Here is a 24,530-nt window from a genome sequence, read left to right as displayed (position 1 = left end):
GCAGTGGTTGAGAGTCCGCCTGCCGATGCAGGGGACGCGGGTTCGTGCCCCAGTCCGGGAGGATCCCACATGCCGCGGAGCGGCTGGGCCCGTGAGCCATGGCCGCTGAGCCTGCGCGTCCGGAGCCTGTGCTCCACAACGGGAAAGGCCACAACAGTGAGAGGTCAGGCGTACCGCAAAAAAAAGTATTATGAAATTCATGATATTATCAACAACTAATAAACATACAATTGGTATCATGCAAAAATCTGATTTTGCCTTTAATCAATGTAAAGGGCAAAATAAAGCTGTCATGTATTTGGGGTCAAAGAATGTGACATGATAAAAGCAGGTGGATGAGGCAGCAGCATACCTCTGGATTGGAAAGGACAGAGACGGGAGCCAGAGAGAGGAGCTGGAAGGCTGGGGCAGGAGCAAGGCTGGCTGACAGGCATGGACGGGGGAGACAGTGGTAACAACGAAGAGCTGAATTAGAAAGACATTTTGATTGGGTCACAGAGAAAGCTAAAGACAACGGATATTTCTAGCCTGGAAAATTGGTACAATGTCATCCATGAAAACATTTAGTTAGAAAACGACATAGGAAAGTGTTGGTGCCTTCGTTTTTTATATGTTCCGGAATCTCCCCCCTCCCTCAAAAGGAGGAGGCCTTTTGTCAGCGCTTTCTAGTCAAATAATAAAGAGAATCTTCTCTAATTTCCTCACTACTTGGAAATACACAATTTTTCAGCAAATCTAAGATACCATGTCATCTAACGGTGTAACATACACCATTATTTAAGTTCCACTAAGAAAAAATTAAACTATGGTATGCGATCAATTTTAAGATCCATCCTAGTTTCATAAATGTGAAAATTTTAAAAACGCATGTCTCTAAGTCAGTGTTTCTCAACCTTCTCTTCATTATTGTCCTCCCCCCCAAACCAAGAGCCCCTCTAGGCATTTTTTTCCTAACTGTCCCCCATGAAATTTTACTGTCACAGACAGACCACCTATTTCTTTATGTGCCGTGTATAAATCTACACTGTATACAGAAAAAGAAAATGTTTTTTACCACCCAAAAACAATTTTTCCCCCTTGAGGGCAGTATCACCTGAGGTTGAGAATACATACCAAAAATGTAAATGAAATTACAATCAAGCTCATGTTTACGGATGCCTGGCATTCCCTTCCCATTCACTCTTCCTTTTTAAAAATTATATTTACACTATTTTATTAGATGAGGGGTGTGTGTGTGTGTGTGTGTGTGTGTGTCCTGTTTTCATCTGAAGTACACTTTACCCCAGATAAAACATCGACATTCTTTAGAAAAGAGTGAAGCTTAATCATGGTCTCAGTAGGACTCTCTTCCTTTAATATGAGTTATTTGCCTTCATGTTTGTGCCCAGAGCAAATATTTTGTTTCTGCAGAGCTGTTAAGTCCTCAGACATCTGACGAGACTACAGGCAATCATGTTGATACAACACAGCTGGACAGCCTGAAGCAGGAAGCCCAGTTGGTTTCCAGTGTCCTCCTTCAAGTCACCAATTTGGGTCTCTATCTGGGAAGAAAATGGCCTTCCCTACGGAGACAACACTGTCTCTCCCTGAACCCCTCCCTGTGCAGGAGGCTGCCCGTTCCCTTGGTTGCGTTCCTCATCACACACACTCACCACCAAGGAAAAAAGGTGGTGCAGAAATTTTTCAACTTTCTCTAAAACTAAAGTTGCTTCCCCCTTTTAAAAAGAGTCTATAATTTAGATCTATAAAAAGAACCTACTTAGCACTCAATAGTTAGGAGCTCTTACCACAGTTCAACAGAATAGGAACAGTTCACTAAGTTTCTATAAAAACTTTAACAAATTTTTTAAAGCATTCATAATTAAAGGGCTCCCTGGCACAGCAAGAGAAGACTTTGAAACGTCTTCTATTTATACCAAGTTAAGCACTGATTGCCTTACAGTTCCAGGCGTTTTCTGAAACTCCCATAGAACATCAAAAATCACACACTGGAACATCACAATGTTGCTGTTGTTTAATGATTATTTGTGCTAGAGAATGTCACGAAATCATAGCCATTCCTTTTATCAACCAGAAGGCAAACTGCAGATATTGAATCATTGTAAGATTTCACACATTCCCAGAAAATTAGTTTCCAGTTTGTCTCTATTTTTAGTACTTTACGTTGAGGCAGGAAATAGTCATTTTTTTCAGCAGCTACCAAAGTTCATTTGACATTGGATAAGGGTCTCTCTCCCTCCTCCTTATAGTTCAATTAAAATGCTCAGTGCTGCTTTAATTCCCAGGAAACTAAGCTGACTTAATTAGCGCAGATGTCGAAATAATTAACAGGCCTATAGTAGCTAACCACGCTATTTAAAACAATACAGCTGTAATTAAATCAAAAGTGTAATCCTTATGAAAGAATCCTACATGTGTGTACAAGTGGAAGCAAATGAAATAACACTCTCAAAAAGATGTCACCACCTGTAATTGTGACCTTCCTATAAAAGAACTGACTTCGATGCTAAAGGTTCTGATTAAAATATAAAAACCTCTGCAACATAAAACATATGAATTTCTTAAAATATTCTTTACAAGGTCAACATTCACAAGTCAAGGATATAATAACAAGAATGTTATTATATCCTTGTAACAAGAATGTTTAACACAAGAGCGGTTCATTTTCCCAATGTTTGTCAGGTGAGGAATAATATCAAGAGAGATGCTAAGTTTCAGGGAAAGCTTTGCATTTCTCCTCCCCTGAATTTGTCAATCCAAGACAATGACAGGCAGAGAAACTATATGACTTGGTAACCATAAAACTAATTGATTAGGAAATAAGGCCAAATTAATCCCAGGAAAAATACTGATTTTTATGACACAAAAATAAGCTTTGAAACAGAACATATGAATAGCTCCTACTAAACGTTAGCAGCTGCCATATTCCCATTAGCTTTCAAGTTCCACTTATAGCTGAAATACAATGGGCTCTTGGTATGCGCGAGGGATTGGTTCCAGGACCCCAGCGTATTCCAAAATCTGGGGATACTCAAGTCCCTTATAGTCACTTCGGCGGATGCGAAAACCCCGGATACCACGGAGGGCCGACTGCGTGTGAAATGCAGGCTTTTCCTTGGGCCTGGGCAATCTTTAACAAAATGGGATGGAGAGGCAAAGCCAGGGCGCCTACGGATCACTCGGGGGCAAGGCAGACACCGCCAACCCCACAGTGACCTGGGCAGAACCGAAAGCAGCAGTCCTTCCTAAGAGACCCACGCCCCCCGCACCCCCAAGACAGGAAGTCCAGCAAGTCCAGCAAGTCGGGGCCCCGTCCTGCTGAGAAACGCGGAGGGGCGGGAGGGGGCTCTGTCAACGTGGACGAAGCTTGACTGAGGAGCCCTCCGCTGAACCAGGGGCCACGTGCAGCTCGTTTCCCTCGCCGGGGCTCCCGCAAAATGCAGCTTCCAGTTACTGCTCACATGTTCAGCAAAGTACCTCCACCTACTCAAATCTTAAACATAGAAGCAAGGGCCTACAAAATGGTATTTTAATTTCTGTTAGAACCAAAGCCACCTCGTCTGAGTAAGTCAGTTACAGCAGCACTAGGCACATGAAAAGAACAGTACAATCCCCAACACCTACCAGACAATTAGCATAAAACGCGACAGAAACCGGTTCTCAGACTCAACACCGGAGAACAGCACCACCCAGTGGCGATACGAAAAGCTGCATCTGAGGAACTAGAGGCTCCATCCCTGGTGGCCAAAGTGATTTCTGCTCACTGAAAAGAAAGACCCCCGTAAAATACCTTCCACCGTGCTGGAAAATCTTACCATGCGAGCCTCCTCAGAGTCTATAACAACTAGGCTTAGAGCAAATGGTATTTCATATTTTCTGAGTAGCTGACGCAAGGTTGCCAGGTAAAATACAGAATGTATGTTTGGTGCACTATTTGAGACATGCTAAAAAAGTACTCACTGTTTATCTAAAATTCAAATTTAACTGGGCATCTTGTATTTTTATTTGCTAAATCTGGCGACTCCTGTTCCAAAGTACCCACTCCTGGAGACCACAGATGCATTTACATAAGTCTTTCAAGCTTTCAAAGAGGCAGTAACAGACCTGTGGCAAGGAAGCTAGCGATGAGCCGGGTATGCTGCCGCCCCTAGGGTTAGGGTCAGGGTTAGGGTTAGGTATGCTGCCGCCCCCTTGCAATGGTCAAGTAAGACACTCTGTTCCACGATGCAAAAGGCTAATAGGGGAGAGGAAGGGGGGGTGCGAAGTGGGGCTCCAGATAGCTGGGTCACGAAATGGGAGCATTAAATATCAGATGGGTGGAGGAGGATGGAAAAAGGATGGGCAATTATGGAAGAGAAGGAGAAAGGGGAACAAACAACCCTTGCCTCCTGACAACTGTGCCAGCCTACCGACGGTGCTGCTGCGATTTCCCCTCCTCATGGCACCTGGTGTCAGCGATTGTGAATTGGGGAAGGTAAGGCCAGAACAACTGCCTTGTCCAGAAAGCCGCACACCACCGACTGTCCACATCCAAGCGATCCTTTCTTTAGGAAGGGGTCATTTAAATGGGTTTGTGTTCCAGTTTTCTCAAACTAAAAACAACTCATCTGCTTCCTAAGCCGCTAACTGGTTTTGTTTCACGTTTTGCTGTCTTTTGGCTCACCCCCTCTCAGAAACCCAGTGCCCACCGAGGCCTCCTCGCTCGCACCTTTGCAGTGAACCGCGATCGCCCCCTCCGTGTTCTCGCAGATATTCAGGAACCTTCGCACGATGTTGTCGCTGGGTGTGCTGCCATCGATGAAGAAGAGGTCATAGTGCTCGAAGCCAGCATCGGTGAAGCGCTTCGCCTCGTAAATCTTTTTGTTCAGCCTCACGATTGCAGTCACGTTATGCTTTTTGAAATAAGGAAAGTAGGCTTCGGGGGCATGAAGAGGATAACCTAAAGGAAAGCAGGGGCTGTAAGCAAAAGGCACGCATTTTGTCTTACGTAACCCAGGAACACGAAAACCCTTCACAATAAAGACGATCAATCTCAACAGAGCTTAGGAGGAAAGCACATTTCAGGAGAGAGTAAGGTCGAAGCAACGTTCCTAAAAGCAGCAGTCTGAAAAACTGAGAAAAACACCATAGGAGGGGGGAAAAAAAACCTCTTCTGAGTATTGGAAATAGCTCGTGAACGTTCAAAACCTCAAGCTTTAGGCTTCAAATCCTGGGAGCACACTCCTCCCACGCCAAAACAAAGGCATTCCTGAGGCCCTCAGATGTGCACAGTAGGCCTGGAAGGACTCTGTCCTTTTTACTCCTCTTGACAAATACTTTTGAAACGCAGCCTTTTTGCCAGGTGTACAGTTTTAATCTACAATGCAGTCCCCCACAAGAGAGACTGATTATTAAGCACCTACCATGTACAAGTCACAATTGCATAAATTTCTTTTAATTCTCAAAACAGCCTATTAAGATAAAAATAGTAAACCCCATGTAACAATTAAGAAACTACAGAGGGCTTCCCTGGTGGCGCAGTGGTTGAGAGTCCGCCTGTCGATGCAGGGGACACGGGTTCGTGCCCCGGTCCGGGAGGATCCCACATGCCGCGGAGCAGCTGGGCCCATGAGCCATGGCCGCTGAGCCTGTGCGTCCGGAGCCTGCGCTCCGCAACGGGAGAGGCCACAACAGTGAGAGGCCCGCGTACCGCAAAAAAAAAAAAAAAAAAAGAAACTAGAGGTTGAGCGGTCACTTTTGTAGACATTTTCTTTTTTGAGAAGAACAAGTGGTCGGGCTCTAACCACCGTTCTACTGTGAGTGGGTCCAGCATCACGTGGAGCTGCAGTCAGCTGGGTTACAGACATATGACCTCGACTTGGCCAATCAACCAAGGTGACCACTGGGGGCTTTGACCACTGCAAGCCTTGCCTAGTGGCCCCAGGGTTTAAAAGGACTAATTTCTCAGTCCGTTGATTACCACATCTGTAAGCCATTCAGGGCATACCAGGTGAGGGGATCTCGCTCAGAACTCGTTCATGATGGTGGGCTCCGAGTGGGGCGGGCAGCAGCAGCCAGCAAAGTGAACCAGCAGTTTCTGCACTGTGGCTGTACTTCCTGCTGCCTCGAATCTTGCATAGCCTGGTCATCTCCTATTTTCTCTCAGTTGCAAGCCAACTCATATGCCGGGGCTGGGGTGTACATACAACATTTCCCAAGCTACCTTTCCCACTGGGTTCCCGTCCATCTGAAAAGTGGGAGTCACTAAAGCACTGCCGGAGCAACTGGAGGCCAGAAGAGGGAGAAGGGATGTCTTCTGTTTTCCTGCCAGCATGGCTTCAGCAGCAGAAGAGAGGAACTCCCAGCTTAGTCTGGCACTCCCGGCACCAGCCTGCAGCCCAGCCTCAGGGTCCCCACTCCTCAGGCTCCAGATGCAAGCACCAGCCCTTCGGAGCTCCCGGCACCTGCCAAGGTCCCAGGTCCTGCTAACCCCACGTTTTCCTTTCTGTCCCTCGTTGCCTTAAAGGCAATAGCTATTTCTTCCTTAATATGCTGTTTTTTTCCGAGTTGCCCTTTTACTTTTCAGCCTGCTTTCTAACAAATTCCTTATATTGCATTCCCTCTGTTTGAAATAAAGTGGTTTCCGTTCCTGCCTGGATCCTGCTGATACATGACCTCCCTTAGACCCTGTTCATTTTCTAAGCCTCATTTTCCAGCCTTCGCTTGGAGACTGTGAGCTCCCCAGCATAATTCCAATACCTGCTGCGTGCAACCAAGAGCCCTCGCTGGCAGCCTTAGCCAAGGTCGCACAAGGGGTGAAGGCAGCATTGGCGGGCAGGCCTAACTAATCCGCAGCCCACATACACGACTTTCACAAGCCAGGCTGCTTCTGAGCAAACAGGTAAGACAGAGCTTACTTACGATCTTCTGTGTAGAAACAGTGACTTATACACATTTAGAGAAAACAGATCCTTTCCACTTGGAAAAAAATCAAATCTGTTTTCCTAGTTGGTTTGTGTGCTCAAATCATTTTCCAGCCTAAAGGGGAAAAGAACTGTGGTTGGCATAAGGAAACAAGAGCTTTTCTATCATGTAAGGAGTGGGAAGGAGAGGGCTTAGGAACACATGGGATGGGGCGTGGTGTGACAGTCTGACAGGCACTTCTAACCCTGGGCTCCTAGTGATCACTGGCACCTCTATGATGGCACCTGTCAGGAAGCACGCTCATGGTTCTTTTGGTGTCTGTCCCTTCCCTCCTCCACCAAGGCCGTAAGAGCTTCTCTTTACATATATGAATTCCCATCATGAGTAAATGGCATTACAGATAATATACCTAAATCTACTATCAAGAGAAACTGCTTATATCTTTTGAGAAAAGAACACTGAACAGTTATCCAAATATGGTAATAGGGCACTGAAATAATAACAGTAATGATAATCATAGCACCTAACATTTATTGAGCGCTTACTATGTGCCAGGCACTAAGCTAAGTGTTTCATGTATATCATCTCATTAAACCTTACAATTATCAGTCATTGATGCCTGGGAAAGTGAACTGGCCCAGGCACACACTGCTGGGAAGAGACAGAGGCAGCATTTGAACCCTGACAGTCAGATTCTAGGGCCAGTGCTGGGGATGATTTAAGGTAAAATCCAACTCAATTCTATTTGTTAAATCTCCAAAACAGGGACCTTACGTGAACATGAGGGGCTGCACTTCCTGGATTTGTGAGGAAGCTTCTTAAAAATCCTCAGAAGCGTTTCAAATGAGTTATAACCAACAATGACAATATCTTCTGACCTCTGAACAACTGTTTTCGATGTATTTGGTTGCTTCTGATGGAGGACTGGTTTTAGCAATGTGCACGGAGCTGACCGAGCTTTCATCCGACCCTTACTCCATCTGGCCACTAGATGGTGCCCTGGCATCAGTAAAGCACAGGCAGAGCCCTGGCGCTGACCAATTTCAAAGCAAAGAGAGATTGTAAAATTCATCTCTTCCCAGAACCTCATTTAAAGGAAACAGAAGAACAGCAGAGTCAAATGATTAGTCCACCCATTCCTTATTAAAAGTAAAAACTGCAAAACAGGCAGGCAAATGTGGAAAGCAATAAAATATGTTTATCAGGTTCATTAATGATAAAAATGTAATCAGAATATCTGCTACCTAATAAGCACCTACTAATGTGCCCGACACTGTGCAAGGCACTCACTTCCTATAATATCCCTAATCTTCACCAAATGCCTGCAACGTGCATCCTATTTCCCCGTCTGATGATGAGAGAAGTTGAGGAACTCAACGAAGTTCACACAGCCAGTTAGGCGCAGAGCCAGACTTCAAGCAGCCCAGGCTCTTCACACCTAGCTTCTCTCATTCAATGAGCAGGCCGATGCTTCAAACTGTTTGGATTCCCTGTCTCGAGCTGTCTTTCCCTGTTCTTTCTTTCCTTTTTCTTTCTTTCTTTCTGAAGTAGAGATGAGGACATTGCCACCTAAGAGTTTGAGGGTTTTGGGGGGAAATCTGAAATCCAATTTGTTCTACTGCTATATTATTCATTTATCAAGTCACACTTGTTTAATCAAAAAAGGGTTAGGGCTCCTCTTGTCCCCCCTGTCAAAACAATGTGAACAAAGATGGCTGAAAGGAACTCCTAGTTGGTCTCTGTTGACAACACACACTTAAGACTGCTATAATGCATTCTGCCAGACCCCAAGGTTTTAGTGCTTCCTTTTGCTACATCCTAGCAACAGCTATTTCAGTGCTAACTCCGTAAAAAATCTACCTTTTTCTACTAACAGACCCCTAAAATGACTTTCAGCCACCTCAGAAAATACAGGGGTTTCTCAACTAAAAAAAAAAAAAAAATGTCTTAAGTTCAAAAAGAATTTACAGAGTTAAACCACTTTACAAAAAAAATGACACTTCTAGTGAATATCAGATCTTAAAATGGGGATTCCAGTAAAATATCAATATTTTACCAACAACAGCCTTAAATGAAATTATTCTAGACATAAAAACTGGAAAGTATTAGGTAAGCAGCACTTTCACACCTTTTTTTCTCAATGTGAGAGGGCACAGTATATGCATAGAAAAAAAAGATATAGAGAGAACGATATCTCAACAGTGGCTATTTCTAGATTATATAATTACAGGTGACTTTTTATCTAGATTGCTTACAGTTCTGTAGTGAACATGTTCTTTCTCTGTAGTAAAATTAAAAAGGACACAGAATTTGGAATCAAAGAGACCTGTGTTTGAATCCACACACTGCCACTTTCTGGCTATGTCAACCTGGGCAAGTTAGGTTACCAAGTCTCCATCTTCTCTTCCACAAAAGAACTACCACCTGTTCCAGGGGGTGTTTCTGCTTATTAAATAGATGAGGTGTGCACAAAAGGCTTATCAGCACCACTCCCAGCATATAAGCAAATGGTGGATAATTATTTCCCTATATTGTAATATAGGACCAAAAATAATTTTTTTAAGACTTTTGACAAGTAACAATTGACACACAAAATATGTCCTTTTATCTTGTGATTCTACTTCCAAGAATTTAGAAAAGAAACCAGGGCTGCAAAACAGATGTATGGACATGCATACCAACCACTGTAGTTTTCAAAAAGTGAAAAATTGAACAACTTAGATCTCATTCAAAAATTAAGTGATTGATTAGTAAAATTATGGCATAGTCATTGAATGCAGTCATGGAAAATTATAATGAAGATCTACATTTATTGCCATGGAAAGGAGTATGTGATATATTAAGTGAAAAAAAGCTGCTATAAGACAGGAATCATGTTATGACTCCATGCTAGTTAAAAAAAAAAGGAATATTTTTGTAAGTCTGTGTGTGTGTATGTATATATTCTTTAAGAGAGAAAAAAATATGTGCAAATAAAAAATACAGAGAAGCAGATGGAAAGAAAACTAAAATCCCCAATAATCCCACCACCAACTAGTAAACCTAGAAAACATGGGTAGAATTATAGGTCTCTTTAATGCTGTTTTTATGAGTTCATCTGCATTTTCTTTTTTAAAAAAAAAATCATGCATTACCTCTATAAAAATATTTTAAATGGGTTTTTTAAATTACACCTCTCATCTTCTCTTTAAGAAAATTTCATTTAAAAAGTGAATCCTATATGGCAAATTTCTTTCAGTTTCACCAAATGAACACCCAACAACAAAGCCACTACTGAAACCATACACCTACTAAGGTTTTCTGGGTCTGAGTCAGATCATTTTGCACAGAAGGCTAAAGGGAGGTTTAATCAATCCTGTCTTGAAAGACCAACGGTGGAAAGCAGTTTCCTCAGGCACTTAACAAGTTATTCCTAACAAGCCAACATAACAGGTTATTCAGTCAATGTCTGTAGCGAACCGGATTCATGATGTGTAAATGAGAAGATCTAATTATGGCTTCAGTACAGAGACATCTTATTTGTTAGGGTAACTCTGTAGACCTGGATTACCCATCCCCAGAGCGGATGATTCAATCCCCATGATTTAAGCAGAGTTCCCTGTGAGATATGTCATAGGTATAAAATGATAAGCACATGTGTGGAAACTCAAAAAAAATTATCAAATCTAAATGCATGAATAACCATATACAATGACACTAGATTTTAGAATAAATACTTATGATGATGATGATGATGGTTATGAAAGAATAATAAACTTATAAATCTAGACTAAGGGTTTCAAATTATGTTCCTCCAAGGACTAGTGCTCCAGCTCTAAGACTAGAGAGGGAGCAAAAAGGAGCTATTATGTTCATGGGTGATATTTTTTTAATTTTATGTACTTCTCCCATCAACTGTTCTTAAACCTTTGGTACCTATCATTACGTGTCTTCTGGGAATCTGAGGTTAAAAAAAATAATTAAGTAAAAAATATATGTTAATGGGAAAACACACATAGCCTATCATGTTTCATTCAAGAGGCTTATTTTTTTGTCATGCTTTTTCTTCCTGAATATGTATGCCCCTGGCTCTACATATACTGCAAGTAAGTAATTTAATTATTGTCAGCTAGAAAATTGTTCCTAGTTGCCATGATGGAACTAAACAGATCAGTGTAGTGGCAATGCTTAGGAGTCCCGCTCTTGGCTGGAGTCTCACCAGTTGTGCATATTACTTTGTGAACTTGGGCAAATTTCCTACTCATATGCCTCGGTTTCCTCCCCTGTGAAACAGAGGTAATAGTTCCTACACCTCATAGAGTTGTGTGTGCACTAAATGAGATGATGCTGTGATTAGCTAGTAACTAGCACTTAATAAATGACACCTATTGTCACCATCATCGTCATTATTCAACATGGTGTTACCAAAGAATACCTTGAGGTATAGCACGCCATCACCACCAAATAAATCTGAGAACCACTGATAGAATTCAGCAATCTGCTTACTGTTTTGACCAGTTGGTTTCTCAGATTCTTCTTTAATAATTGGGTCAAGGTAAAGTGAACACCCTATTTATGGCAACCTAAAAATTTGATAGTCTTAAAACAGTGATTATAGTTCCACTTACTAAACTTTAATATTTAACACACTAATTACTGTTCAATTAGTAATTTAACAATTGAAATACTGTTCAATTTTTTTAATTAATAAATAGTCTTTGGAGAATATTACCAATAGAAAGGATTATCTGAGGATATTAAGAACTCAAAGAAGATGAATTGAAATAAATTTTTGGAGGGTAAAGTAAATAAAAACCTACCATTTTCAATTTTGCTTTTTGGATGTGGTCCACTAAATGCTAAAAATTTTCCTGGAACAATCCAGTTGAAGTCACCATTTTCAACTCGCTGGGAGAATTTTGTGAGAAAAGAGAAGAAAAATATTTTATAATTCTTATACAATTTAGGAAACCCTTACAAATATAACCGTTTTTCACTCTATTAGTACTAGACTAGTTGGACATACATGAAGACAAAATAATATAGCTTAAAATAAAAACATGCATCTGATTCTCAAAATGGTTATGAATTCAATCCACTTCAAAAAATTTTTATCTAGACCATAAGAAAAGTTTAGAAAACTTTACTTAAAGTGGAAGTACTTTGCTGAAAATAATTTTGTCTCTTGGCCACTCTGCAATGGAATGAAATGAAAACAAACATTGCTTGCCCCAGCAAGAAATAATGGGAAATAAGAGAAGACAGAAAATATAAGCACTTTCCATGAACATGGTAAACATACTTTAAACAATGAAAAAATCTATAAATATCAGGGTCATGATGAACACACCTCCATTTTTTGTTTGTTTTTACAGGTTTCTATCTGTTGTCGGTGCTGATTTTTAGACGGGGAAACAGAAGACAGGAGTGAGGAATAGAGGCTCATCAAACCCTCAGGGTGTACCACAAACTGGAGACTGCCACAGTCTCCTGCAGGAGCTGCAAACCAAACAGCTACAAGGGTCAGGCAAGAGACATAAATAAAGGCAAATGCTCCTCAGCTCTGGCCAACTGACCACAGGAAAACTTGACTGAATACAGCTGATCTTCCAATTGGATGTTCATGTAAAATCTCTCTATATTTGAAATGTTGACTGTTTTAAATTGTTTTTTAATACTAGGAAAGCAAATAAAACACATCTGTGGGCTGACTTTGATCACCAGCTGTCAGCCTCTGGTCCACACACTCCAGGATCCTCACAGAAGGCCTGAAGACCAGGCAAGGGGCCAAGCATCCTCCCACTGCTCCATTACCTCCTTCATTTCCTTCCCTTCCTGGTGTGCCTCTGAATCCAGGGAACACTGGGGCAGGGCTGAGGGGACCCAAACTTTGCAGGCTACTGGGACACAGCTGTGCAATGCATCACAAAATATATGTATCTCTTCTTCCCCTAAGCATTCTTTCACCCACCCCCAACACCAGTCCTACTCCCATCCTCCACCACCAGGCACAGCTTTTAGTCTCCAAGTCTCCACCCTCTATAGCACTGCATAGATACTTCCCCAGGCAGGGAAGGAAGGCAGTTCTCTTTGCTGGGCCAAGGTTATCCACAGAAAAGGCTCTCTGCTCCACTACATGGCACAGACCTCAATGGTAGGAATCTGTGTCAGTACAGAGCCTGCACTCTGCTGTAAGAGCTCAGAAGTATTTGTTAAAATAAATTGGAGTAATCCTACCAAGGAAACCTGGAGCCTCTACTTTAATTACTTACACTACCCATTAGATTTGATTTCCACAAAAATCATAACTTGGCTGTATAATTTTCATGTTTAAAATGCAGATGTTTCTTCCCAGTTATAAAAAGTTACAAATGAAACTTGACATGACACCTTGTAAATGTCTGAATTGCATTAATCTAATCATAATAAACATAAAATCTCCATAATGCCCTAAATAGAATCTTAGAGATGCCGAGTGTTATGATTACACATGCCAAATTAAATCTCAAGCATAGCTATCTATTTAGAACAATTTGGATAAAGAATTTAACATCCATCTCAAGTAATACTTAAGCTTAAAACATTATTTAAAAATTCAAAAATAAGGGTATGCTCTAAGCATCAAAAGGCTAAAACCAATTATTTATGAACAGTAGAAGAAAACAGGTTTCTATGTTCACTATTCCTGTATCCTTGACCACGAAGTTGGCCTAGATAAATATATACATTGTGCTATGTCTGTTTATTTGGATTATAGACATCCATTTGATTAAACAGTAACCTTTTATAATCAATCATATGGAGAGAAGCAATGAACTCACTCACAGAACCAAAAGAATATGTTTGCAAATCTGCCTACCCAAAAAGATAAACATTAGATAATATTGGGCTATATTCAGTAACCTGGATAAGGTTGATGGAGTAAACAAAAAGATTTATGTCTTAGATCCAAATCTGAAAAAAAATGAATAAGAAAGTTACAGCTTTTAACTGAATAATATAACATAACTTTACTGGTAAGCTTCCAAAATTACTATCTGTGCCTTCTTTCACAGTGGATTATACAAATGTCAATATTTATCAGTAATAAAATATTTAAGATAACACAAGCTTGTTTTTCTAATTAAATGTGTCTGTGCACAAGTGCGAGTGCACACACATACACACACACACACACACACACACACTTCCAAGAAACCTAGATCAGATAGGAACTTAAGGTACTTTCCAACATTACCACATTTTATAAACAAATGTCTAGGCAAAGATAGGTGAGAGAATAATTTTACCTCTTCCAATCCAAAGCCTACAACCTACCAAGTACTATGTAGAGAAACTGCAGATGTTCTTCACTACAAGAAAACCCCAAAATGAAAATGTGAATTCTTGAAACTGATACATTTAGTTGTTAATATTCATGTTACTATAAGATCCTTCGGCTTACATATAAGACTCACCAGATTTCTTTGGAATAGCTAACTCTCCTGGTGCATTGAAAATAAAATTTGAAAAAATAAAAAGAAATCAAAGTGTCTTACAAAGTAAAAATAAACTGTATTAAAACTGAAAAAAGATTAAAAATTAAATAAAATCTAATTTGACTTGAAAACATGAATTTTTATAACTTCTAAGAAATAAATCTGTGCCAGTAAGGCATGCCTCTGTTCTAATGGTCACAGAGATATTTTTCGGTTAAAACACTGAAAAATATTTGGCCTTTTTACCAAATGTTAAACAGACTGTAAGAGAGAAAAGACAGACCTTCGGGTTGACAATTATTGGATTGGTTCCCTTTATCAACAGATGTGTTTTCTAAGACAACATGGATAAACAGTTTTGAAGCACAATTCAACATTCATTAAAACATTTGCTGAGCTTTTATTATATATCAAGGACTATAACTTGGTGTCACACATAAAATAATAAAAAGCATTCCCTCTGTGCCCTTAAGGAGTCTGAAAACAAGTAACAAAAAACGTTAATAATAATAGCAGCTAACAGATATACCACGGACTCTCTGCTAGGCACTACTCTATGACACGCAACTCATTCCATCTTTAGGGCAACCCTGTGAGGTAGGTGTTATTACCATCTCCATTTTACCCATTGCGATAGACTGAATGTTTGTGTCCCCCACAAAATTCATATGTTGAAACCGAATCCCCAACGTGATGGTATTAGGAAGTGGGCCCTTTGGGAGGTGATTAGGTCATGAAGATGGAGCCCTTATGAATGGGATTAGTGACCTTATAAAAGAAACCCCCAGAGAGCTCCCTCTATGAGGACACAGGGAGGACATGGAAGAATCTGGCCATCTACGAACCAGGAAGAGGGCCATCTCCAGACAACAGTTCTGCTGGTGCCTTGACCTTGGACTTCCCAGCCTCCAGAACTGTGAGAAATAAATGTCTATTGTTTAAGCCACACAGTCTATGATATTTTGTTATATCAGCCTGAACTAAGATACCCATTAAAGAAAAAGTTGCATTAAACTTTGCTAAATGTTATAATACAAGTACATAAGAGGTTTAATGGTGGCACAAAGATTATTTTAAAAATAAAGACAGAACTACAGAGTCTTTTTTATTCATTAAAAAGCACCTTCTTTATATTTCCTTACTTCTGAAACAATAAAATAGCGTTGATAGTATAGTTGTATTACGTAAACAGCAAATATGCTGTCAAATCTGGTACTTTATGAGCTTAAATCAAAGTAAATATTTGAGGTATTTGGTTTAAATTAAGTTCCCTTGCCATCTGGCTTTAAATAATAGTCAAACTCTAGATTATTACTTAGGATTTACTTTTGAGAGAAACAGTGTGGTAGAGGGAAAGAGGAGCCCCAGGTGGACGACTGCTTCACCTCTAAACATAGAAAACATTTGGCGGCCTGCTTTCGCAGCCCCACCCAGCGAACGCCGTGCTAATGCAACCACAGGGAGCAAGAATCTAGTGCACGTGTGCAGGTACCTTTCCAGTGCTCAAGACATGCAGATTTGAGGCCAGCAGCACATACATGGTTGTTGAAATTTGGAAACAGTCCCCTCACTCATGGAGAATGTATTTAACCAGAAATCACATGGCCCAAGAGACCAGCACGTTTCAGGTGGGCAAGGGAAGGGAAAGGACTTGCAGGGGATCCTGAGACACATGGCCAGAGATGGAGGAGAAAAGTAAGAGACGGAACTTTTTTTTTTTTTTTTTTTGGCGGTACGCAGGCCTCTCACTGTTGTGGCCTCTCCCGTTGCGGAGCACAGGCTCTGGACACACAGGCTCAGTGGCCATGGCTCACGGGCCCAGCCACTCCGCGGCATGTGGGATCTTCCCGGATCGGGGCACGAACCCATGTCCCCTGCATAGGCAGGCGGACTCTCAACCACTGTGCCACCAGGGAAACCCGAGACAGAACTTTTGAGGTTAGGGAAAGAAAGTGAGTTTCTAGAATTAGAGAGCGGCCACAGAGTAAATCAAGTAGGAAGAAGACCAAGCACAACAATTCGGTTTGGCTAAGTCTTGCCATTAAGCAAGAACAGTTTCCGTTGAGTCACGAGAGTAAAGGCCAGACCATCACTTTGACTGACTGCGTGAAAACAGAGCCAAGATTGCTCTCTTAAGAAGTGGAGGTAAAAGAAGGGACAGAGAACAAACAATAATTAAAGAAGAAGGGAAAAACATGGGAAATTTCTTAGACCTCAAAACATTTTATAGATTTAACCAACATAATCTCTGAACCAGCAGTGGGTGCACTGTATTAGAAGATGTGGAAACACTGGGTCCAGGAAGGATTGAATCTTGCTTCCTTAAACTTGTGGCTTTTGAGGGGTATAATCAACACTACAGGATAGCTCCAGGCAAATGCTTCTAATAGTTCTTTGAACAGTCAAATCACCGTGGGATGCACAGCTCCCCAGTTCCTCCAGGTGTGAGGACATGCCCATATCCCTGCATTCTGGAGCTTGCCTGATCCCAGTCTTATGGCAGGAATTCACAATTACGGTGGCAGAAATTCACATTTTTCCAGTTCTGTAATTCATGAACAAGTCGAGGGCAAATCAAGCAGAATCCAGGTTACATTCTAAATTGCCGTACAAATTCTAATCCAAAGCAAAGCCTTGAAACATCATCCCCTAGATGTTCAATTATTCCTGCTGTTGACCTGAGGTGACACACTGAGAGATAAGAGGCCTAACAAACCTTATTAGTTCTCAATGTGTATGCAAAAGGGCAATGTTGGGAGTCTACACCACCTTATCACTTGACAATTTACTTATTAACTGCAATGAAGGATGACATAGTCAACCTGGAGACAGTCTCTCCAGGTTTAGTAATATTAAACTAAACTGGCCTTACACGCAAGCCCTGGTTGAAGATTACAATATCTAGCGATCTGTGCTGCAAATAACTGGTTGGAAAAAACACAACAACAACTCACTCTTGCTGCATAGACTGGCTGGTAATGAAAAAACAGAAACAGCATTTCAGGAAGTTGTCTACCATAGTCAATACATTTTCCCCCTGGAGTGTTACTACAAAATCAGAATGGATTCTTAATTAATATGTCTTGGTCATTTTCCATTGAAAAGTAGTTACTTTTAACAGATTATATAAAATATCTTGAAATGTGCTATACTCCTTTTTTTTTAGAACTTATTGACTCATTTATTCATTAGTTCTTTCATTCTACAAACATTTAATGACTGCCCACTACAAGTATACTGTGCCAGTGGGTTACTTATTGACACAAAGATGAGACAGACACATTCTTTTTTTTTTTTTATGTTTTCCCCAGGGGCTGTACCAATTTACATTCACACCAACAGTGCACTAAGGTTCCCTTTTCTCTGCATCCTTTCCAACATTTGTTATTTGTGGTTTTTTTTTTACATCTTTATTAGAGTATACTTGCTTCACAATGGTGTGTTAGTTTCTGCTTTGTAACAAAGTGAATCAGTTATACATGTACATATATCCCCATGTCTCTTCCCTCTTGCATCTCCCTCCCTCCCACCCTCCCTATCCCACCCCTCCAGGCGGTCACAAAGCACCAAGCTGATCTCCCTGTGCTATGCGGCTGCTTCCCACTAGCTATCTACCTTACATTTGGTAGTGTATATATGTCCAGAGAGACATATTCTTGACTTCAAGTACCCAGAGTGCAGGGAAGACACAGGTGTGTAAACAGAGCATCACACACGCTGTGTGAGAAGAGCTCCCATCGAGCTAAAAATGCCTTAGACATGTAAATACATGAATTCGGTGGGCAGAGGAGGAAGGACCACAGGGAAGAGGACGAGGGAACGAGCATGTCTGAAGGCACAACAGCATGAAGATGCACTGCTGCATGGACTTGGGTATGAGGAGGGAAGGGAAAAGGACGAAAATGGGGAAGATGGCAAAGCCCATGTCCAGAAGGGCTTTTTGCACTGCATTCAGGAGTTGGCATTTCCTCCACACTTTCAGTCAGGATGGAGCCCATGAAAGACTTAAAGTAGGGGAGTGATGTAATCAGACTTACTTAATTTCTAAAACATAGACTCTGAGAGTTATGTGGAGACTTGATGGAAGCGGCCCAAGGGCCAAGAAAGACCCAGTCCCAAGCATCCAGAATTGACCAACACTTTCTCACAAACAGTTCCCAGACGGGCTACATTGCAATGTGGCCAAGATAATGTGAAATCACCTTCTAGAACAGCAATGCTCTTTTCCCAAAAGAGCATCCCTTAGTGATAATAGGAATAATGATGGATTATGAATTGCTGAATTTCTCACTGATTCTCACTATGACATTCAGCCTGTCATAGATCAGTGAGAAATTCTGTGCAGACAATTAATCTGATAAACATGAAGATGGAAGTATAACATATGAGAAGGGTCAAACATGATAACATCTGCAGACTGAGGCACAAGGATATATGGAATCTACGACAGCAGGTGATAAGAAGAAAGGCTCTAACCCCACCCATGAAGAGACAAAATTACAGGAGGCCTTCCAAAAAAAAAATATTAGCCTAGTAAATATACTGAGCAAACAGGAAGTACTTAATAAACATCTGTTCAATAAATTAACTGAAAAGTTACCAAATTGAGGCCGTAAAGAGTGTGATACATCTTCTTGGCTCACAACAGATAGAATGGGCATCATCAGAAAATCTACAAACAACAAATGCTGGAGAGAGTGTGGAGAAAAGGGAACACTCTTGCACTGTTGGTGGGAATGTAAATTGTTACAGCCACTATGGAGAACAGTATGGAGGTTCCTTAAAAAACTAAAAATAGAATAACCATATGACCCAGCAATCCCACTACTGGGCATATACCCAGAGAAAACCATAACGCAAAAAGACACATGCACCCCAATGTTCATTGCAGCACTGTTTGCAATAGCCAGGTCATGGAAGCAACCTCAATGCCCATCGACAGATGAATGGATAAAGAAGATGTGGTATATATATACAATGGACTATTACTCAGCCATAAAAAGGAACGAAACTAGGCCATTTGTAGAGATGTGGATGAATCTAGAGACTGTCATACAGAGTGAAGTAAGTCAGAAAGAGAAAAACAAATACCATGTATTAACACATATATGTGGAACCTAGAAAAATGGTACAGATGAACCAGTTTGCAGGGCAGAAATTGAGACACAGATGTAGAGAACAAACGTATGGACACCAAGGCGGGGAAGCGGCAGGGGGTTGGGGGTGGTGGTGGGATGAACCAGGCGATTGGGATTGACATGTATACACTGATGTGTATAAAATGGATGACTAATAAGAACCTGCTGTATAAAAAAATAAATAAAATAAAATAGAAAAAATATATATTTTAAAGGGTAGAAATACAACATTCACTTGAAATATTTTTTGTACTTAAGTGACAGATAATAAACCTTTTAAAAATGAAAAAAAAAGGGCTTCCCTGGTGGCACAGTGGTTAAGAATCTGCCTGCCAGTGCAGGGGACACAGGTTCAAGCCCTGGTCCGGGAAGGTCCCACATGCCACGGAGCAACTAAGCCCATGTGCCACAACTACTGAGCCTGCGCTCTGGAGCCCGTGCTCCGCACCAAGAGAAGCCACTGCAATGAAGAGTAGCCCCTGCTCGCCGCAACTAGAGAAAGCCCGCCTGCAGCAACAAAGACCCAATGCAGTCAAAAATAAATTTAAAAATTTAAAAATGAAAAGAAAAACAAACGTTGACCTGTACACCGTTATTTCTGTAGAACAGAGCTTCCCAACTGGTGTAACAGAATGGAGTTTCCTGGGCTGGTGCTGGGGCAGCCAGAGTTCCCCAGCCAGCTGCCGTAAGCTGTGAGCTATGACCACACAGTGCTGATCAAATACTGTCACATTTTCCACGTGTGCCGTGACGGGAGAAACAAGAGGAAGCCTTGTGCTGTGATTCCACTCTCAAACAGGCATGAACCAATTTGTCTGTCACCAGGCCTACAGAAGCCAAGCCCAGCTCTAACCACTTCCATCAAGTAACCCATGGTGAAGAAGTGTCCCAGGTTTGCCAGCATGTAAAAGCACAGGGGCAAGTCAATAATAACTTGATATTCTGGGAAAATATCCTCATATTGACAAAATTATTTCATAGAAAGCATTTTTTTCTCAAAATAAAGGAATGATTTATGGAGAAAAATAATAATGGCGGATATGAAATAGCTCAAAGAAAGAAGTCAAAGTAATTTCTTAGCGTTGGAAGTAGGTTTTTACGTGAACTTTAAGCTCCAGATGATTCCCAAAAGGGTATTTAAGGCAGCTCCTCAAAGTTGCATGGACCAAATTCTGGATGCGGTAATTAACGTAAGCCACACTGATAAGGCATCTCCAAATGCTGCCACTGAAGCTGCATTTCTTTGCATTTCTCTCCCTCTCCCCTCCCCTCAACTAGGCACATGGTACTGCTCTGTGAGCTCATCTCTGCATGGCCAACACAGGGACGTCATCAAATATGGCAAGCCTTCTGGTAAACAGTGGAAAGTCCCATTTTGCTTTGCTTAGGGGACACCCAATATAAGGAACTGAAGACACAACTTCAAATTCTCTTTGATGAATAATGACTGCTTAAGAGTAGCATCATTAGTGATCGGTGGTGTTTAGACAAGGTCTTACTTGGTAAGGATAGTTTCTCAAAAGAACAGTTGTTGACTGAAGGCAGCCTCTATATGGGTGCCACTTCAGGGTCTTACAAGCAGAATATTGTCCTATATTAGCAATAAACCACTAAGCTTTACTACTAGAGAGGATACAGTTCCTCACATACCTACAGGTACATAACTCGATTGAATACTCAAACTCTTTCATCTTCATTGTTTTTCCTGAGGGCAAAAGGTCTATTTCTATTTTTCAAATGTACTGATCAATGGTTAGATTTCTCAAGTTCTTGGAAAATACCTTAAGAAGCCTGTTGGAAAAGGTGACACTGATTCCTAGCAGAAGCTTCTGGGCCACCATCTTGCAGTTACTTTACTGGACCTTCCCAGCATAGCTCCCAGGCTTATATCTATTTGATCAGTGCAAAGAACCTTGGCAAAGAACCTGAGAGACCATATTTTAGAAGATACGTTTGTTTATCAATAATCAATACAGTGGACTATTTGGAAGCCACAAGAAAATTAAGCAAGCTATCTGAGATATCTTACCCCAAGCCTTCTAAATAGAACAGAGCCTTGAAATTAATTCTTATGTGAACAATTCGATCACCTGAAGCTAGAAGGTGCAACCTGTACTGCTCATCCTAGGCTTCACGTCATTCTGAGGGGCTATGATAGTTCATTGGCAAGCCTGTCCTTGCAGAATCTGCACTTTAGCTACGTGTGGCTACCAAGCACTTGAAATGTGGCTGGTCCAAACTGAGATGTGCCGTAGTATAAACTACACACTGGGTTTCAAAGGCTCAGTTCAAAGTTAGAAACATAAAATACCTCATTAATAATTTTTATATTGATTACATGTTGAAATAATATTTCTGGTATATTGCATTAAATATATATCATTAAAATTAATTTCATCATTTCTCTTTACTTTTTCTAAATATGGCTGCTAGAATTTTAAAATATATAGATATAGATATACTCTCATATAATTCTATTGGACAGCACTGCTCTAGACCCTTTTGCAGAATGAGTAGAGTGGTTCTTGTGCTGACCTTGTCATTAACAGCATTTATAAGCAGCACTGTTATCATAAAGACTCTCTTTTTTTTCTTCCGTAAGACTCCCTTTTAATCTCACATAGAACTGCCACATCATTACTTTAGGTTTTTTCTTGAGTCATATTATATATTAAATGTGGTTTAGTCCAGAAGTGCCTTTTTAAAAAGCTTTAACTTGAGCATTGCCATATTATCTAAGACTTACATTCTCATAATTTGCTATCAGTGATAAAATTTTACTTTGAAAACTACAAACAACATTGGAATACTGACACTGTTGGAGCTAATGAAGCCTATGAACTTAGCTATTCCACAAGTTTACCAAATGTCCAGACTCACCGAAGCAGAGCAAACAGTGGGAGAAGTTATCACAAGGAATGAATGGTCCACAGTTTGTCGGGAAGAGAGTTCCTTTACTTATATCCATTTATTCCTTAAGCAGCGTTTATGAAATGCCCACCACCTGCCGATCACGCTTCAACTTGTGCTTTTCTATTTTTTGGCTTTATGACAGAATGGATATATCGTTCTCAAAGAGGAAGTTATCTGACGGAAAACTTTTCAAATGCTCACCATCTGCCTCCTCTCCCTCCTGCCATTACCTGAGCGGTGGTGCTGGTGGTGGTGGTGCTGGTGGTGGTGGTGCTGGTGGTGGTGGTACTGGTGATGGTGGTGGGCGTGGTGGTGCTCGTGGTGCTGGTGGTGGTGGTGCTGGTGGTGGTGCTGGTGATGGTGATGGTGGTACTGGTGATGGTGGTGGGCATGGTGGTGCTCATGGTGGTGGTGGTGGTGGTGATGGTAGTGGTTATTTATTCAGGGTACAGTGTGACCACATTCTTACCAGATGTTTGGTTTGTTAGTTGGTTCTCAAGAATGAAATTGTACTATGTTTCAGGTTTTTCAATCGCTTTTTCAACTAACTCTCAACATCACCATTAAAGTTTTTAAAAAGATAAAGGAATAAGTAAGACATTGACAAGTTTTCTTTCTTTACTGTGGCATGTCCTCCCCCTCCTCCCTCTCTAGCCTCCACTGTAATCTCTCCTTTCACTGAAATGGCTTTAGAGTTTCACCATATATTTTTCTCCAGGTTCATATACGTGGGACAGAGATTCAGGTTTGGGCGGCAACTGAAACTTATCTAAGGTGGAGGCCCATTCTAAGAAAAGAATACAATGTTAAGAACACAAAAAAGGCACCCATGCAAGTGGGGCCCTCTAAAATTTAAGCTTTGTTCACTTCACAGGAAATTACCTTTGCTCATGTAACACAGATACACATATACATGTACAGGGTGGAGGGGGTCTTGTCATTGTTTGTTAAAAAGGGGGGATTATACTATAAGCACTCTTCTGTATCAACTTTTTCCCGTCAATATATAATAGAAATCATTCCAAGACAAGTGGTATAGCTCACATCAATTTTTTCAAATGACTGTGTAACATTCCATGGTGTATCTGTACTACAGGTTATTTATTCAACCTTTCCCCTTATAAGGACATAGTCTTTTTGTTTCTAGTTCTTTTTTTCTGGGGGGGGGGGAGGATTTTTTTTCTTTTGACTCTACTAGAAATGCCACAATAAAGATGCTTTTGGAGTTTAAAAAGAAGAAGAAATTCTTTGGAGATTTTTAATAAATTGTACTACATGTATTAATTTGGGGAGAAGTGGCAGTTTTATGATGTTAAATCTTTCTACCCAAGAACGCAATACATATTTTCCATTTAGTCATGTCCCACCCACAAGGAATTTACAATCTAATAAGGAAAATAAGGCTTGTGTGCAAATAGCCAGGATGTAAGAAAAATGGAAAGCACAAATTGTGACACATGAAATTGAGGGGGAGAGAATTCTGTAGAGAGTGAGAGCTGACCTGTGGAGGACTTTACACACACAAGTGGAGGAGGGAAATGTTAAAGGAGACAGGTATCTGGAGAAAGAAAGCTCAGCCAGCGTGCAGAGACATTCAAGAAACAGTAAATAAGCAGCTCGGTGCGGCTGGAACAGAGAGTGCATACAGGGGAGAAACAGGAGACATGCTAGCAAGGTGGGCTGGACCTCATCCAAAGCTAACAATACGAGGACAGGGGAGTTTATCCTCATTTGAGCCGAGTAATGAGAGCAGCAGCCAGTTTGGGGCCAAGACAAGACGAGAGCTCTGTTTTAAGACCACGCAGTCAAGTGTGTGAAAGACCAAGAGGAGAAGGGCCTGGGATGCTTGAAGAGCAGTTGTGATAGTCTACCGGATGGGACACAAGACCTGAGCCAGGGGAAGGAAGTGAGAACAGAAAGGAAGAAAGAGATGAAATACATCCTGGGTCCCTAGCAACGGGAACTCAAATACTCATTAGACTGGGGGGGCGAGAAAAAAGAAATGTTTCTAGTCTTGAGCCTGGGTGAACAGTAGAATGGTGATGCCATTAATACAGAGGAACAAAGCAGAAGCCCATGTTTGGGTGAAAGATGATTAATTTCTTCTCAGATGTGTTAA

At 41.1% G+C, this 24,530-nt stretch overlaps 1 protein-coding gene across 5 annotated transcripts in view; it reads right to left on the bottom strand.

Moving 5' to 3' along the window:
• Positions 1–24,530, bottom strand: part of CDC14A (cell division cycle 14A) — a 185,339-nt gene that overhangs the window by 69,470 nt on the left and 91,339 nt on the right. For all 5 annotated transcript variants that reach the window (XM_060026310.1, XM_060026312.1, XM_060026302.1 and 2 more), the window contains 2 exons: positions 11,703–11,790; positions 4,709–4,939 (listed from right to left, as the gene is read on the bottom strand). In XM_060026310.1, the coding sequence (XP_059882293.1) occupies positions 4,709–4,939; positions 11,703–11,790 (319 nt within the window). The remainder of the gene's footprint in view (positions 1–4,708; positions 4,940–11,702; positions 11,791–24,530) is intronic.

Source organism: Delphinus delphis, chromosome 1 (genome assembly GCF_949987515.2).
Source record: "Delphinus delphis chromosome 1, mDelDel1.2, whole genome shotgun sequence".
In the NCBI taxonomy this organism is placed as follows: domain Eukaryota; kingdom Metazoa; phylum Chordata; class Mammalia; order Artiodactyla; family Delphinidae; genus Delphinus; species Delphinus delphis.
This window is presented reverse-complemented; position numbering and strand designations above follow the sequence as displayed.